Source organism: Haliotis rufescens, unplaced genomic scaffold (assembly GCF_023055435.1).
Source record: "Haliotis rufescens isolate VD_foot unplaced genomic scaffold, xgHalRufe1.0.p SCAF_12, whole genome shotgun sequence".
Taxonomy (NCBI): Eukaryota; Metazoa; Mollusca; class Gastropoda; order Lepetellida; family Haliotidae; genus Haliotis; species Haliotis rufescens.
The window spans coordinates 30522291-30539339 of NW_025963802.1; the positions used below are offsets into that span (position 1 = coordinate 30522291).

Here is a 17049-nt window from a genome sequence, read left to right on the forward strand (position 1 = left end):
AAAATATACTCATTGTACAGATATGTTTCCCTTCTTCCTGAATAGGTATTGTGTTACGATGATATTGTGCAAGAAGATAGTATGTTGAAAACTATCAGTTTAATCATCCATATGGATATAATAATCTTCCTTACACGTGTGTGATCCTGTATGAGCTACAAACTGATGGCATCTGACTCCAACATCTCGATTATGTTTACAGTTTCTACTGGTAGAGTAGCTGGGCTGGCACTCAGAGAGGGAGGAGGCCACCACATCACAGTTCAGATCCTGGAGAACAGGTCCACTTCCCCCACCATGCTGGTAGTTTGCAAACTCCTCCGATCTGCAATGTTGTCAGTATTGTCAGTACCGAAAAGTTTATATTGATAAAAAAACAAAACCATCAGGCTAAGAAGTCTTGGTTGTGTTTTAAAGTTACAGATTTCAAATATGCATTTATTAGTTGATTTGTTTCTCGAACATCGAACGTGGTAGCTTGAGGTTTAGAATACAAAATAACAGTTAAAAACAGTTCTTATCTACTAGGACAAAATGAAAAAAAACATTAAAAAAACTATTTCCTGACAAAGGGGTCAGTCAGTGGCATCATTAAAGTTAACGATTTCAATAGGCAAACAACTGACTTGAAGGATCGATTACAATAGCACTTCAATATGAGGCAAAACAACCCAGCACAGATTTTATGTAAGCCATCCTTGCAACATTTTATTCTGAAGTGCACAACAAAATGAAAAGTCATAATGGCTCACTGATAGGAGGCCTCAGCATTGTGATTCTGTAAACACGATGTCAAAGTTTGTGATAAGGTAGCAACAAATTTCAAACTGTGTTGATGTTACTTAATGTTGAAGGTAGACTCTCTCAGTTGTTCGCACAGTTCGCTACATAAAATATATAGTCACAATTTCTGGAATGTTTAGTAAGTAAAGTCAGTTTTTAAAACTTATCGGGTTTGAGAAAGTGCTATCAAATAAATGTCTTTTTGTTGTAAGATGCGGTCTAATGTTGATGCTATTCTGATATTTGCGAACAGCTCAGAATGCCAGATTATACAATGGCATGGCATACGATTTGGCGAGGTGAAATGGGGTTCAACGTCGCGTTCAAGGTTATTGCACTTATACACTTATATAGCGACGTGTGTGTGTGTGTGTGCGTGCGCGCGAACGTGTGTGCGTGTGCGTGCGCGTGCGGTGCAGGTCCGTGCGCGTGTGCATGCGCGTGTGCATGCGCGTGTGTGTGTGCGAATGTGTGCGGGTGTGTGTGTGTGCGGGGGGGGGGGGGGGGGGGGGGATGAGTGGCTGTTTGTACACAGTGTACTGACTTAAAGCCGAGCGCCAGGCAGGGCCACAACAAATACCATCTATTAACGTCTTTTGATATGACGCGGTTGATATGAACCCACGACCTTCCGCTCTCCCGGCAGACGCCCTATCCACTGGACCATGGAGGTGATCCATGATTCGGCAGATACATTATTAATCAATGTTTAATTCACTAATAACATACATACCCATAACCCAATGCCCTGCAGACAAGAAGCGCCTCATTCCTGTCAATATTGCATACGGTTGACCATGACCCTTTCACGAACACTTCAACTCGTCCTTCATTAGCTGTTGTTCCGTTGGCCAGTCTCACTGTCTCAGATACCCCATCTGCAAAAAAGATCGTGACATCTCAAAGTGAAACAATGAATCAGACAGTTAAATCAATGCTTGATGTTGCTACCAGTAAAATGCACAAACTAAAAAAGGTGAAACAAAATTAAAAAGTAACAATTCTGTACTTGCCAGCTGTCGTCCAAAGCCTGGGCGCCCTACTTTACCAAATTTGTTGTTGTTCCCACTCCCAAGACCTCAAATAACACAACCATTATATGTAAATAAAATATGTTAAGGCCGAAAAATAACCAGTCACGATTATTCACCAAAAGAGACTCCATTGGTCAAAATAGCTGCGATTTTTTTTATGAATGGATCACTGAAGTTCAGTGATGACACCAGGTGTTCTCGGAAAGGGTAAGTGTGTTCTGCCCTTCCGATAGCACGCCACTTATATATGTTTGTTGCCTGACGCCTCTTAAACGTGAAATTGATGAATAAATGAATGACCTAGCTACTGGCTAACCAAGCCATGTTGGAATCATTGGCAGTTGCTGCTGCAAAAGTAGCTGTGACTGTACCCTCGGTGTGTGTGTGCGTGCGAGTGAGTGCGTGCGTGCGTGCGTGCGTTAATTATCGTACAATTATGTAATGTTGTAAGTTTCATGTCATTGAAAGTATTTCTATGCATGCCAGAATTTTAAAAGTTGTGTATTTGTCATTATACAATGATGGCTAACCTTGTATGCATTCGCAAGTAGCTGACGGTTGAAGGGATAGTGTAAGTCCTGCAGTATTTTAAGTCCACGCGTCCCTAGTGGGGTGGCCTAACTTTGGTTGCTGGCGATCTATAGCCCATTTTTATGTTGAGTTGTTGAATAATAATATTTTCTTTTAAATGTTCTTAAATAGTTTTAAATCGAGTTTTGATTATCTAGTTATTATCCTGTCAATCGACAATCAGATTTTTTTCAAACTAAATATATAATATTATTTATTATCAATGAATCAGTTCTCGTCACTATATGACTGGAATATTGCCAATATGACGTTAAATTCCAACTCACCCAAGCACTCACTTAAGCATTCAATGTCTAAGTCTAGATTTCAATACTTGTTTTGTGGAAGGCAAAAGGAGGACAATTCTAAATTTGAAACATCAGTGACAAATACGACATGTGATTAAATTCCCGATTTTGACTTGCTCCACATATCCCAGGTTAACAGTTTGCTCGCCTTTGCATGCGTTTGTGACGGGTGCCACCGGTGAAGCAAAATATGCTGAACTTTCCACGTATCATCACACCTGGTATCATCACTATTTGATAGTGATTCATAAACATCTGATTACAATATAGTCGGGGTCGTACAGTGGACTCTGCTTATATTTGTTTGTTGGAAAACGCCGCACTCAGCAACACTCCAGCTATATGGAGGCGGTCTGTAAGCAATCAAGTCCGGTCAAGAAAATCCAGTGATTGACATCATGAGCATTGATCTACGCAATTCAATACGCACCACCCGATCCCATAAGCCGCCTCTTGCGACAAGCATAGTCGCCACTTTGGCAAGCATGGGTTGCTCAAGACCTATTCTCTCTCCGGATCTTCATGGATCGACTCTGCTTTTAGCTAAGATTTATTACGATCATGGAAATGATTCTGTCGCTTATATTATTATTATTAGGAAGAGTGCAACTACACATCAGGTGTGAATGGATGTATGTTTTTTATAAATTTCTCAAATGGTCTTTGAAAGATATATTTATAAAAAGGACATTGCTGGCCCAGTTGTCTAAGGCACTGGAATTCACGGTGTATAGCTGACGATCGTGCGATCGAATACCAGATTTTCTCTGATCTTTTGTATGATCCTGTGTTTGTCGGCACCATGTCCATGTTCACTCCATAAAATGCACCACTTTGACCTTTCCTCACCAACACGATGCTGACTCACCACGATGTAGCTGAAATAGTGTTTATAAGAGCCTTGAACCCAAATTCACTTACTCAAATGAAAGCTTATTACCTGTCTTGTATGGAAGAACAACGCCAAACCAGGACTCGTTTGCTGCTCTAGTCAATATGACTCTTTCTGCAGTACCGCCTTCTCCAGCCACAAGCACGCCTGTCAACAAAAGGGATAATGATAAATGCAGGAGTACACTGAAATGAGATTGCCTAATCGCAGTGGGAGCATTTATAGTGAATTTCACATGCGACAATCCTATGCCCTGATGGAACATATGTCTGGTAACGTCTCGACCTCGTTACATTTACAATATTGACAACAATTTGATAAAGACCAGTTTAGGAAAGTGTCCATACCATCAACGTAGATTCCTCTTTTCGGATGGAACTGTAGTTCCACACCACTGTCAATGTGTAATATGCCCTCTGACCTAATAAAAAAGAAACGAATTGAAATTTGAGTCAAAATAAGCAACGAATAAAGGTTTTGATATTGTTTAGGAATTGCCAATTATGATTTTGTAGCTCAAGGATCATTAGACATTGCATAACTATGTCATGTTCTTTATCTAAGTTCTGCTAACATCTAGTTTGTACATACCTGACGAATATTGATCTCCTTATCCTGTGCGGTGATGCAGACGTTTGAAGATGTACCTGACTAGTGATCTCACCACCATTGAATATTAACTGATCATTTCTAGAGACATCACTGAACTCTTCAGATAGGTAGTAAGGCAGATAATGCACAAATCCCTTCTCCATGTCAATGTCAAATCCACAAATACTCTCTCCGACATAATCCATCTCCTGCTTCCCCCAGAAGTTCCACCGGGCATCAATGGCATGCCATCTTTCAAACGTTGGTGCATCTAGTTCACACGTGGCAGATGGGTTGCTAAAAACATTGTTCCTCAGTTTGAACTGATATGAAGCAACATTCACAGTCTCGGAGCAGATGTTATCCTTGAATATGTTCTTTGTTATGTTCCCTTCGAGTTTTCTTATATCTCCAAGTCGTATTACCTGGGCAGCTTTATTTGCAGAAAAGAGATTGTTGGCTATGTTGACCTGACCTTCTGCATTTCTCTCATCGCGGATTTCCATTAAAGACTGAGAAGATACCAGTGATGTGGTGTTCTTGACAGTGTTATTTACAAAAGAAAACTGAAAAGGTCTGTTGTTTGGTGGTCGTAGCTGAATAATACTGCCAGTAATGTTTTGGAATGTGTTGTTCCTAATATGTATGGCACTGGATTCGTAATAATAATAAAAGTAAAACATATTGCCAGTTATTCTGTGGAATGTATTGTTAATGAACTCAATATCCAAGTCGTATAAACCTGTTGACGGAATACGAAACATACTTCTTCCACTACCCCAGCGGTTGTACCACTTTGGAAAAACATAATCATGGAACTGTGAATCTCTAAAAGAAAGTTTGAAAAGATTATCTACACCCCTTCTCAAATTCAGTTTAAACACACCATTGGTGTTGCTAGAGAAGTTTGAGCCTAGAATGTTTATGAAGGCATGACTTTCAACGCGGATATCTTCCTTAGTATTCCTAGAAAAGCGGCATGACGTCAAAGAAATGTCCACATATCGCTGGATGTAAACGCCATACTCTCCATTTGACCTGATATCACAGTTCGATATCCTGATTTGTGAACTGCTTGCAAAATCACCTGTGTTGAAGGCAACTATGATCCCAGACAAATGGCTGTGTACTGCCTCCAGTCCATTAATAAGAACAGGAGGCATTCCTTTCATTCCAACGTTGAAAGTGACACCGTGTCCACTTGAGTAGGATGATATCACATTCTCCATGACCGTAATATTTCCATTTATTTCAAGACCAATATCTGTGTCATTCATATGGAAATGACGAATCTGCACATCATTCCGTATATCTACAATTACAAATATGTGCATTTATATACCACTTGGTAAATCATGATACTTGGTTCTCATTTCTACTCCTTCTATTTCCAAATATTGTGAAGACACTAGATGTAGTAAAGGAGAACGTAGGAACGTATGATAAGTGCTTTTTTGGTCCACTAGAACTGTCAAATTTACAAGTTAAAATAGTGGACTATAGTTATACCATTTTTAGATTTATCACTACAACTGACACATATGAATGTTTCTTTTTATTACTTGCACGTTTTGGCTTTTTTGCACAATAAAAATCTTGGACCCAAAATGTCTTTGTCAACATTTCTTTGTTCTACATTTTTTCCTACACCTACAAAGAAATTCAGCGGGTACCAAAGACAAGTTCATGTATCAAATACTAGAAACATGCTTCATGAAAACCCATTAAATCACCCTTTTTTAAACTGCTTATGCCTATGTCGATATTTTGTATTGTGAGAATAAAACATGCATTTGTCACAAAGATCAAAGTCAAATTATATCTGACAGTCTCTTTCCTTTTATAGTTATTAAGATATTGTGGGTCTAAATGGGTCCTAATGATTCGACGATCTGAAGTTATTCAAGACAAAGAGATGGAAGTGTAGAAATACTTTTAGTAAATTTCTTAAAACATTGCCACTGTGATACCTTTATTTCACCACTATGAATTCATGTAATAAATTTCAGGTCTCCATCCTGCGTTATGTTGGACTTTATATGTTAATAGCTCATACACGTTATGTACACATTTTGTGCTGAACACCATTACACGTTCATGCTGATTGGAGGAGTGAGTGAGTGAGTGAGTGAGTATGGTTCTACGCCGCTTTTAGCAATATTCCAGCAATATCACGGTGGGGGAAACCAGAAATTGGCTTCACACATTGTACCCATGTCGGAAATCGAACCCGGGTCTTCGGCGTGACGAGCGAACGCTTTAACCACTAGGCTACCCGACCGCCGCCTGATTGGAGGAACCTCTGGTAGGCAAAGGATTGACCAAGATTATCTTTTCGATCATTTTTCCCCTTCAACACAAGGAACTTTCTGTTGACCAGCAGTGACTTGACTCAATGTACCCCCTCCCATCTGTTACTTTGTTATAGATTAGACAAAAGGGTTCATGGTGAACACGGTGCTGAACACCTACCTTGAAGAGTAGGAAGTAGCTTCTCACTGCATCTTAACGCTACATCGTCTCTGTGGTTGCAATTAAACCTTGAACTTCTACATTCTAGGAGTGTGTCCTCAGTGCCTGTACATCTAAGGTAGCCAAGATGTATGGGGCCCGAACCGTCATTTGATCCAGAATAAACGTCAGGTGATATCGTATAGCTGCAGATAGATACAAGTATACATGACAAACCCATGCACATATCTATCCGAAGGTTCATGTTCATTTCAGTTCATTTCAAGGGGGCACGGGTGGCTCAGTCGTCGTGCAGTGTTGCGTCGCTCGGGCACACCAGAAACCTATGATTTAGGGTTCGAATCCCGGTTCACCCCGATTATGTTTCTAGGTTCGTCAGCACCAAACCCGTGCTCGTGGGTTTCACCGAAGTCTCAGACCTGCATCACCTCGAGCTCTCCGTCCTCATGAAGCTGACAGGCCGTGATTTAACTGAAATTTGTTAGTCAATATGGGTGGTTTGCAGACATTGTAATAAACTGAGTGAGTGAGTGAGTGAGTTAGGTTTAACGCCGCTTTGAACTGTCTAAGTCACAGAATCAGACAGACAGTTCAAAGCGGCGTTAAACCCAACTCACTCACTCACTCACTCACTCACTCAGTTGATTACAATGTCTACAAAACCACCCATATTGAGTTTTTGTGTTTGTCTGCAACAAGACTTGATGGTATGTGTATCAGTAAAGTTATAGCTTTAACTAAATTAAATAAAACATCCAAGTTCGTACAAAAACCAATTATTATAACAAAACGCTAAGAAAAGCATTATGCATTATCGTTTCCTTCGAATGCCTACCATATAGCCATGAACCAATTTGTGACTTACAGTTTGGTTTACCGAAACTTTTGTAATGTGTCATGAAATCAAACAAATTTCATTGAACGACACGTGATATACTTATATTGAATTTCACCGGTGACGATATATGATATCATGATATCAGGTTATCCTCATTCAGCAGTGATAGGTGTTTTATTTCGCTGATAGGTTTGACTATCTCACTGCCAATTATACAGTAAATCTATTTTTTCAATTCTGCTACAATGTAAATATGAAACGTCCACGCCAGAGAATAATTAGTCTCAATTATCCGACGAAACATACATATACTCAGAACCAAGACCAAGAGAGGAAATGCACCATGAACAATGAATGGAATGACCAGAAAGACTTGAGCCTTTATAAGCTAGGCATAAGACTTCTTTCTCAACAGCTTATCCACGTGGGGATTCAAACGAAGAAAAGGTCCCAAGAATCCACTTTGTGTGAGAGATAACTAAAGGGGATGAAGTACGTGGCTCATTTGTGTAGTTTAGCACCATTTGATCACTGCTCATGTATTCACTTGGTCATTACCTGAACAAGAGTCGATTATATACTGGCGGCAGGGGAAAGCTGGAACAAACTTGACTATTCTGTAATACAACTTCTGTCATTCGTTATAATGTGATATACAAACATTAAAAGAACACTCACTCATATCCAAGCATTCGGCAAACGACTTTGGCATCAGCTCTGTCAAAGCCTTTTCCACAGACAGTCCCCCATGTTCCATTAATCTTGACTTCAAGACGTCCCTCATTCTCATTCATCCCCCCGACAAGTCTGACACTTGTGTCATCAATGGGAAACGGACGGTCTGTTGAATTAAAAACAGTGATTTGACACACCCTGGTTACTTCCATAACATATTGTCATGCATTTTTGAATTTTATTAATCAAGGATGTGGAATGTTGACAAATTTGAGTGTCAAGTTGAACGTTTCTCTCTGCTTTATGCAAACACATATCTAAAAATGATCATTTTTGTAACAGGTAAGGGATAATTGAATATAATTTATGATATTTGTTGTTTTTTCCAATCCTAACATTTTATCTCAATTCCGAGGCGGGATGTTAGTACATATTCGGGCATCGGTTTTTCTATCGTGAAATAATCTACAATCTTATTCCCGAACACATATAATATTTAGTAAAAAATCCTTCACTTACACAGATTCCCAAGTAATCTTACTCCTGACCATTTCTCCCCAGGAGTAACTGGCTTGGCCCTCACAGGATGACTCTTGTTGCCGTGAACAATAAGTACACCTAAATATGATATGCCTTTACATTTAACAGTCAGGTCATACTATCTCACATTGAGTATGAACATAATGGAATGAAAAGAAACATATAATATAAATGTAAATATATCATCACAGTCATTCAATTTCGGTACTTGGGATTTAAGCCATGCGTCATTTCTTTTGTTAGTTCAACAGCTATTCTTACAGGGGCGTTCGAGACAACAAAGAGTTGATGGTGAAAATTGGACACAAACAACTGTCACCACCTTCAACAACAATCTATCACCTGTAGAACTCTCTCAACATTACAACATCACCCATGATTGGTCGCATAATGATCTTTCAAAATGAGTGACATCATCCATATCACATGGCAAAGTTAGTGTTTGGTGGAGAAGGCGAGATGCTTGTCAATGAAAGAAACTCCAGGATCAGAACTTGATCTATGGAGCTACAGATCTGTACAAGCGAATGGCGAACAATTAAGTAATGACATCGCTTCTGCTAATGCCCCTCATGTTGAAATTTCTACCCATAACAAAACAAGTCGGAGTTCTTTGAAAGCTTTCTTTTGGCACCCGATGCAACAATTTAAAATCATTATCATTTAAAAAACAGTGCATAAAAACAACAAACAATGAGGAAGTGTATCACAAACTTGACAATCTGACCGTTCAAAATATTTACATTATATGCTGCTATAAAATCATGTTCAATATTAACAGTTTCAGTTTGAATAAATATGAAGTAAGAGTAAGATATGAAATGGTACTTGAATGATATTAATAATACACATTGAAGTTAATGATATTTGTGTAACTAGTATACGAATATTGTAAAATAATTTTAAATAGCAGATGAAAATATAATAATTACCTTCCACAAAGATTCCAAATCCCTTCTGAAACTGCAAAGTCACTCCGGCCTCAACTGTGAGTGTCTCCAGCTTTCCGACCATGATATTGTCAGCCACAGTGTATGGGCTGTCTTCAGGTGCAAGGGTAACAGTCCCACCAATGCTACCACCAATTGTACCATCAGCAGAAATAAAACTATGAACAGGGAACTGGGGATTGGTCAAGTTGGGCAAACCATAGAAAGGTACAAGTTTGATTGTAGGAAGAGAAGTGTCATATGATGAATCGAATACTCGCCGTGCTATATCCTTGGCATCTGTGGTACCCCAATAGTTGTATGTAGAGTTGATTTCTCTGTCTGCGTAACCATCCCCTTCAAACTTGATGTTAAACTTTTGATCAGCAAGGAAAGTGTTCTCATTCAAAGTTACATTGGGGCTCTTTAGAATGATTGTACTCGAGTTGAAGGTGTTCTCTACTACATAAAACCTTTCTCCGTCCCTTTCAGATTTCAGTGTTATAAGGCCACCTTGAAAAAGATTTGTACTAATCCTTGTGCTACCATCATTGGGCGTCTGAAGGTTAATGTCCAACGGGGACTTTCCATTCACAAAAGTGTTACCATCTATTGATGAATTCAAAATGCTTCCTCCCATTCTTATTCCACAATTTTCAAATATATTGGCATGTATCTGTAAATGCCATGGAAGATTGTTTCTCCACAAAAAAACGTCAACACCTTCATACTGTTCCTTTGTACGGAATGTGTTATTGATAAGTAGGACAGCATGTGGTGTAGTATATTGATTGTATGTTCCTCCAAAGTCCAGTATATCTGCAGACTGTATATCAAAGAGAGAATCTTGAATGTCTATGACTCCAGGTGCAACATTTGGACGATGACTGATACATGTTTGGAAAGATGAAGCTGCCCTATTTCCAATCACTGATATTCTTCTAAATGTTATGTTCATTACTCCTCCTTCAATGTAGAAACTATCAGAATTAGATCCACCCTCGATAACAGAATCATATGCACTTATGGTGACATTTGAATTACATGACTGCATTACAAATCCTTTAAATCTGGAGTACAGTTTTGAAGAGTGAATTCTTACATTAACGCGGCCACTATTTGCATTCGATTGAAGACGTATTCCATATGAACTTTCAATTTCACTGTCATTGATGTTTAATGACACTGTGTGTGAACTAAGCCTGTCCAAAACTATGAACTTGTTAGTTTCATTTATTTGTACTCTTTCAAGAGTCAACGACACATTCGACCACAGTTGTCCAGCTATGGCTGTTGTGCATTGTGTAATGACGGTATCAGAAGATCTAATTTCTCCAGAAACATTGATGGACAAACTCATTCCTGTCTCTGCGTGTATCAATGTGGTGTGACGAAGGGAAGATCCTGAAACATACACAGCTCTTTCAGGGAGATTGTCATTATATGTATGTCAAACTACTGTGTTCTCTCTTACCATTACATATGCTGTTTATAGCGACTTTGACAGTGACAATATGTGCTTTATAGCTACACATAATTCTCATCGGGTTAGAAAATGTGGTTGTTTTGAATCTTTCTTGGATAGTTAATAGTCCTTCCGATCTGCTTTATGATTTTCGAAGCCGTTTCGAAATTACGTGTATACAATGCTATGTTCTCACAACAGGAAAGTAAGTTCTTACCTGTGGCATTGAATATGATGCCACCCCATCGTTGACTGCTAGGAGAACCATCACTCCTGAGTTCAACTTTAGCATCTGCCTCACCTTGTATTGTTAATAATCCTGAAATAATAAGTAAAGGACCCTGCGCAACATATAAAACTTTAACATTGCAGTTGATAATATATAACAATTATTCTTAGTCTTTTCATTCATTATTCATATTTTTCTAACATGTTAATTTGAGTATGATCAAATTATCTACTCAAATGAATTGATCCCAATCAGATTTTAACGAATTTTACTCAAATTATGTACTTGTTACAGGTCAATAGATACTGTTTAAGAGATGATAGGGGGTTAAACACATTCAAAACCTTGTACATTACACGAATAGAAATTTTCACATGAAAACTAACCTCTCACAAAAATCCCTTGCTTGTTTGGAAACACCAATATATTGTTCTTGCTTATTGTCAGCTCAATCCCTTCTGGAATGTACAGACTTCTATTCACATATAACACTTGGTTTGGTTGAAGTATGATTGGTGAGTCCAACGTTCCACCAATCATGTTTCGATTGTCTAAAGCAAACATATCAGAGTCTAACTGTGATGACATGTCAATGAGCATCTCTGAGACAAAGTATGGATCCACTTCAGCCATCATTTTTGTGACATCACAGAAAAAGTCACACATTCTGGACCGAACAAAGAACTTGTCACTACTTCCCCAAAAGTTGTGGCTTGCATTCAGTCTATGGTTTGCGGTATAGTCCACATCAACAAACACGTCGTACAGTGTCTGTGGGTTCATGAAGACATTGTTGTGGATTTGTACTCCGACATTCTTTGTGTGAATCACTGACGTTGTTGAACAGTTGGTGAAGATGTTACCAAATATGACTGTGTTATCTGCCTCTACAAGTATGCCAGTGTCTCGTTTAATGCTAGTAAAAATGTTATTTGAAATATTAAATGCGACATCATTTCTGCCTTGTATGCGGATGCCGTTTTGTGATAGAAAAGAATTTTTGGTCATAAAAATATGTCCATATTCAGAAGATCCAGTTTCAATATACATCAGTTGGTAGGATGTGGTTTGGCTACCTTCCATGGTGTTATTCCAAAGCAATATTTCAGGTCGGGTGCTTGAGAATTCTCCTTGAATGTGAACACCATTTTTGCTGTTGTTGGTGAATTGAGAGTTTGTTATAGAAATGTGCATATCCAAGACTGCATTTTGTATAGTCAATGTGAGGCCATCTTTCTGGTTCTCCTTGAACTCAGTTTTATCAAAAGTAATGTTCAGTTTTCTGGCATACCCTGCATTACTCGATCCCATGCCACCATAATAATAATGATATATTCCATGAGCTTTATTGTTAGAGAATCTACAGTTATTGGCAAATAGCACAACCTCTTTGTCAAATACCATACCACTTTTTCCATTACGCAAGATGTCACTATCTTCTATACCAATGTGATAACTCCCTTCTGGCCAATTGCTTCCGTATATGCCCTCTTGGGTGTTGTCTGATATGATGGTTCCTGAGATTTGAATCCTGTCTTGGACTGTATCCCCAACATTTAGATCTAGCCCTCTGTCGTTGTGGTGGATGTTGCAGTGTCTTATAGTCATGGCTCCGAGAGTTCCTTGGACGCCGACACCTGCTCCATATATGTGACTGAATTCCAAAGACAAATTTCCTGCAAGTTACAAAAGGGCTGGTGAATGTGGGTAACTTGAGGACACATCAACATATAAATGATTTTAACTTTCAAAGGAGGAATATCATGAAAAGTTTATATGATTGTGACGTTAAAAAGGGTAGACTATCCAAATACGCGAATGTGAATCGAAAGAGACACTAACGGTTATGTCATATTCACAATTATGTATTTTTTAGAGTAAAAATATCATTTATACTTCTCCTGACTCATACTTATTGCTTATCTCTCTCTCTTCCGAATAGGTAGTGGAAACGTCCTGTGCTGTTCCCAAAGAACAGAGAAAACAGCTCACCCAAACGTACCCTCACTCTGCGCATGTGCACCGGAACCATGTGACCAAGCCCATTAACTCATCACTCTCTCTTATTTCCTACTTAATGGTCGGAACACATCAGTGGAAAGAGGGGAAGGCCGGGAGGGTACTCATTTGGATGAGTCAGGATAAGTATAAATGATATTTTTACTCTAAAAAATACATATTTTATCTTATTGCTTGAATCTCACAGTAGGTGGTGGGTTCCACCTGTATGTGTGATTAACGTCGATTTGTTCTTTAAACCCTATAGGAACGTTGTTAATCTTCTGTGTAAATTCTTTATTTGGGGACCACCTTCCTTTTTTGTGAGCAGCAAAATGGAAGTAAATCATATAGATTTGTGGATTTATAAGGTTTCTAAGATTAAAATCTTGTTCACCTTAAATGATTCAAGTGTTAAGAGAAGAGCAATAATCTTAACACAATCATTTCTCACTCATGTGCTGAATTACATAGTAAAACAGGGGGCATGGACTCTCAGTCGTTGGTTATGGAACAGTAACCTGACGTCAACAAGTCTACGTGATATTGGGTGAGTGTGATCTTCTAATGTCGTCTGGTAGGATTCGTGAGTAGTTGTGCCACAACTAATGGTCCGAATTGGTGAATACCAGCTAAGTCTTCTGTAGCAAGGTCTCTGAGGTAGTGATTGGCGAAAACTGTATCTGATTTCCAGAAACAGCCATCCATAATAGTTGTTATGGAGCAGTTGCCGTGAAGTGCCAAAGTTGAGGCTAAGGCTCTTACTTCGTGAGGGTTGGAGACTGAAGGGGGGTCCAATCCCACTGCTCTGTATGATCTGAGAATAACAGCTCTCATCTAAAATGCGATAGTTGTTCTGGATACCTCTATGTGTGTATTCCTTAATAAAGGAATAAATAGTCTCTTAAAACCTTGTCTTCTAGGTTTAGACTTTTGTAGGTATAATCTTAAGGCTCTGACTGGGCATAGTGATAAATCCTCTGTACCCTCTGCACCAAGGATGGAGGAAAGAGCCGGAACATGGAATTGTCTGTCTGTTGGCCTGGTAACCGGTTCTTTGCAATAAAGTCCCATCTTAAGCCAAGGTGTGCTGATGAGTTGTTACCACTGTCAAATGTGATGCGATTGAAGTCTATCGCATCGATTTCAGACATTCTGGCTGCCGTAGCTAATGCCAGAATAAATAGGGTTTTCTGCATCAGGTGTTTAAAGTCGGCCTGTTGGAGCGGTTCGTATGCATCACTGGTTAGGTGTTGTAGCACTATATTTAGGTCCCATGCTGGGGCTCTAAATCTTTTCTGTTGGTCCTCAAGTCTGAAGGATCTGAGTAGGGCTATCAGCTCGGGAACTTTAGTAAGTTTTATCCCGTTAGCCATTGTCAGTACAGAACTGATAGCGGCCAAATAAGTGCACAGTGTCGAACCTTTAAGATTCCTTGTACTTCGTAAGTGACATAGGTAATCTGCTACTTGTGGTATAGTAGCTTTGGCTGCAGAAAAACCCTTGGCTGTTGCAAACTGGTCAAAACTTTTCCATTTATCGTCATCGAGATTCCTCGTTGATCTACGAAGTGCTAAGGAGACTGCCTTAGCTGCTCTCATGGAATATCCTCTTTTAACGAGACTGCTCTTGATATGCTCCATACGTGAAGTTCGTATAGATCTGGTCTTGGATGGACCTGATTGGAGTGAGGATGAAACAGTAGATTTGGCCACTTTTGGAAGTTTTAATATTGGATTTCCTGCTAGTTCGACGAGATCTGGAAACCACGTTCTCGCCGGCCAGTAAGGCGCTACCAAAAGCAGTTGTAGGCTGCTTGTGTGTAGGATCTTTTGTAATATCTGTGGTAATACGGCTGGTGGAGGAAACGCATACGCGTTTAGTCCCTCCAATGATATTGACAGAGCATCGACTGACCAAGCTAGTGGGTCTGGCACTGGTGATACAAATGTTGTTATCTGATTGTTGAATGTGGTTGCGAATAGGTCTATCTAATGGGCAACCTTTTTTCTTTTATAGCCAGTTGGAATGCTTCTGGGTGTAGCTTCCATTCTGTCTGTGATGGTTTGGCTTGTCTGGTGAAGGCGTCTGCTAAGACATTTGCCACTGCTGGTATATGTCTTGTCTTTATTGTTAAGTTCAGATTGTCTACTAGCTCGTAAAGTTAAAATGTCAACTTCACGAGGGTCAAGGTTTATATTATATGCCACAGTTGAATTGTCTGTTCTGATCATCAGACGTTTTTCTTAACTGTGGGGTCCAGTGAAATGATGCACGGATTACTGCCTCACATTCCAGATAATTGATGTGGTAGAGCTTTCCTGCCTCTTACCATAGGCCTGCTGTTACTTCTCTGTTGAAGTGAGCTCCCCAGCTTTAAAGTGAGGCGTCCACGAATAGGTGGTTGTTGTAATCCGGCTCGTTTAAACAAGTTCCTTCGCAAACGTTCGATTTCACTGTCCACCATAAGAGGTGTTTCCTCAATGTTTGTGGTAGTTGCAGTTCTAAATCCTGGTACTCTAGGTATGGATTTAGAAATCTCTGAATAGGGCGTAAGTGTAGTCTGCCTCGGACCGTCCACGCTTGGACTGACGTGAGTCAGCCTAGTATCACTTGCCATTCGTTGACTGAGATCTCTTGTAAATTGCTGTTGGCAAACAAGTCTTGATTTTTATCCACCGATCTTCTGGTACCATTATCAGATTCTGATTGGTTAGAAATCTGATTCCCAGAAATTTGAGGTCCTGAGATGGTTGTAGATCAGACTTCTGAAAATTTATTAACCAACCCAGTTGTGTTAATAATTTGAGGGTGAAATTTGGTTGTAGCTCTGTTGATTGATGGGCTTATATCCCATCGTCTAGGTTAAAAGCACAACGAATTCCCTTGTTGTGAAAAAAATGTCACAAATTGGTTTGGTCACTCGTGTAATTAGCCACGGGGCCGTGGAAATTCCAAAGGGCAGGACCGCCCACTGGTAATGTTTTCCTTCAAAGAGGAAACGTAATTATTTCCTGAAAGTCCGTTTTATTGGAATGAGTAGGTAAGCATCCTGTAGATCGATGCTTCCGAAATAGTCGTGCTGTCTTATCATTTGTTGAATCATTCTGAAATCCTCCGGTTTTGGAAGGTATTTCTTGTTGAATTTTCTCATGTTGTAAATCAAAGGAAACTTTCCGTTTGAATTCTTTTTGAGAACCAAAAAGATCGGCGAATAGAAACCCGGCGTTAGTAATTCTGGATGAATTATCTCGACCGCGCACTTGTTGAGACGTGAATTGATTGCTTCGTTAACTTCGGCAACAATTCTTTCCGATAAGGTATTTCCGGTGGCTTGCGAGATAACGGGGATTTCTTGAGTAAAGTCGGCGTGTAGCCTTTTTTAGAAAGTTGGAAACAAATTCGTCTCCTAGAATGTCCCAATTCATCCAATATCTTGCCAATCTTCCGCCTACTGGGGAATGCTGTACATGAACGGCTGGTGGGGGGAGTTCCCTGTCGTTCAAAAGCCCATCTTCGCTGGTAATATTGCGAGATCACTTCGATCTGCTGCCGCGGTCGGCATCACGTGACGTTTCATGTGACGTGTCATGTGACTTGCGAAAACCAGATGATTTCCCGCCTCTGTAGTTTCTCTTTGATTTTGCGTATGTTACCATTAAAAATGGTTGGGGCCTCCCAGGGTTGTCTTAATAATTCTTTGGTATAGGTATACCAATTAGAAT

The 17049-nt window shown here is 39.6% G+C and overlaps 1 protein-coding gene across 1 annotated transcript in view; it reads right to left on the reverse strand.

The window, feature by feature from the left end:
• The window catches only part of LOC124117081, a 45798-nt gene that overhangs the window by 16706 nt on the left and 12043 nt on the right, over nt 1–17049 (reverse strand). The window contains exons 7-17 of the mRNA XM_046478790.2: nt 11713–13002; nt 11315–11416; nt 9636–11036; nt 8683–8781; nt 8167–8329; nt 6651–6835; nt 4179–5490; nt 3935–4008; nt 3636–3734; nt 1517–1661; nt 135–325 (exon numbers count right to left, since the gene is read on the reverse strand). Coding sequence (XP_046334746.2) covers nt 135–325; nt 1517–1661; nt 3636–3734; nt 3935–4008; nt 4179–5490; nt 6651–6835; nt 8167–8329; nt 8683–8781; nt 9636–11036; nt 11315–11416; nt 11713–13002 — 5061 coding nt within the window. The remainder of the gene's footprint in view (nt 1–134; nt 326–1516; nt 1662–3635; nt 3735–3934; nt 4009–4178; nt 5491–6650; nt 6836–8166; nt 8330–8682; nt 8782–9635; nt 11037–11314; nt 11417–11712; nt 13003–17049) is intronic.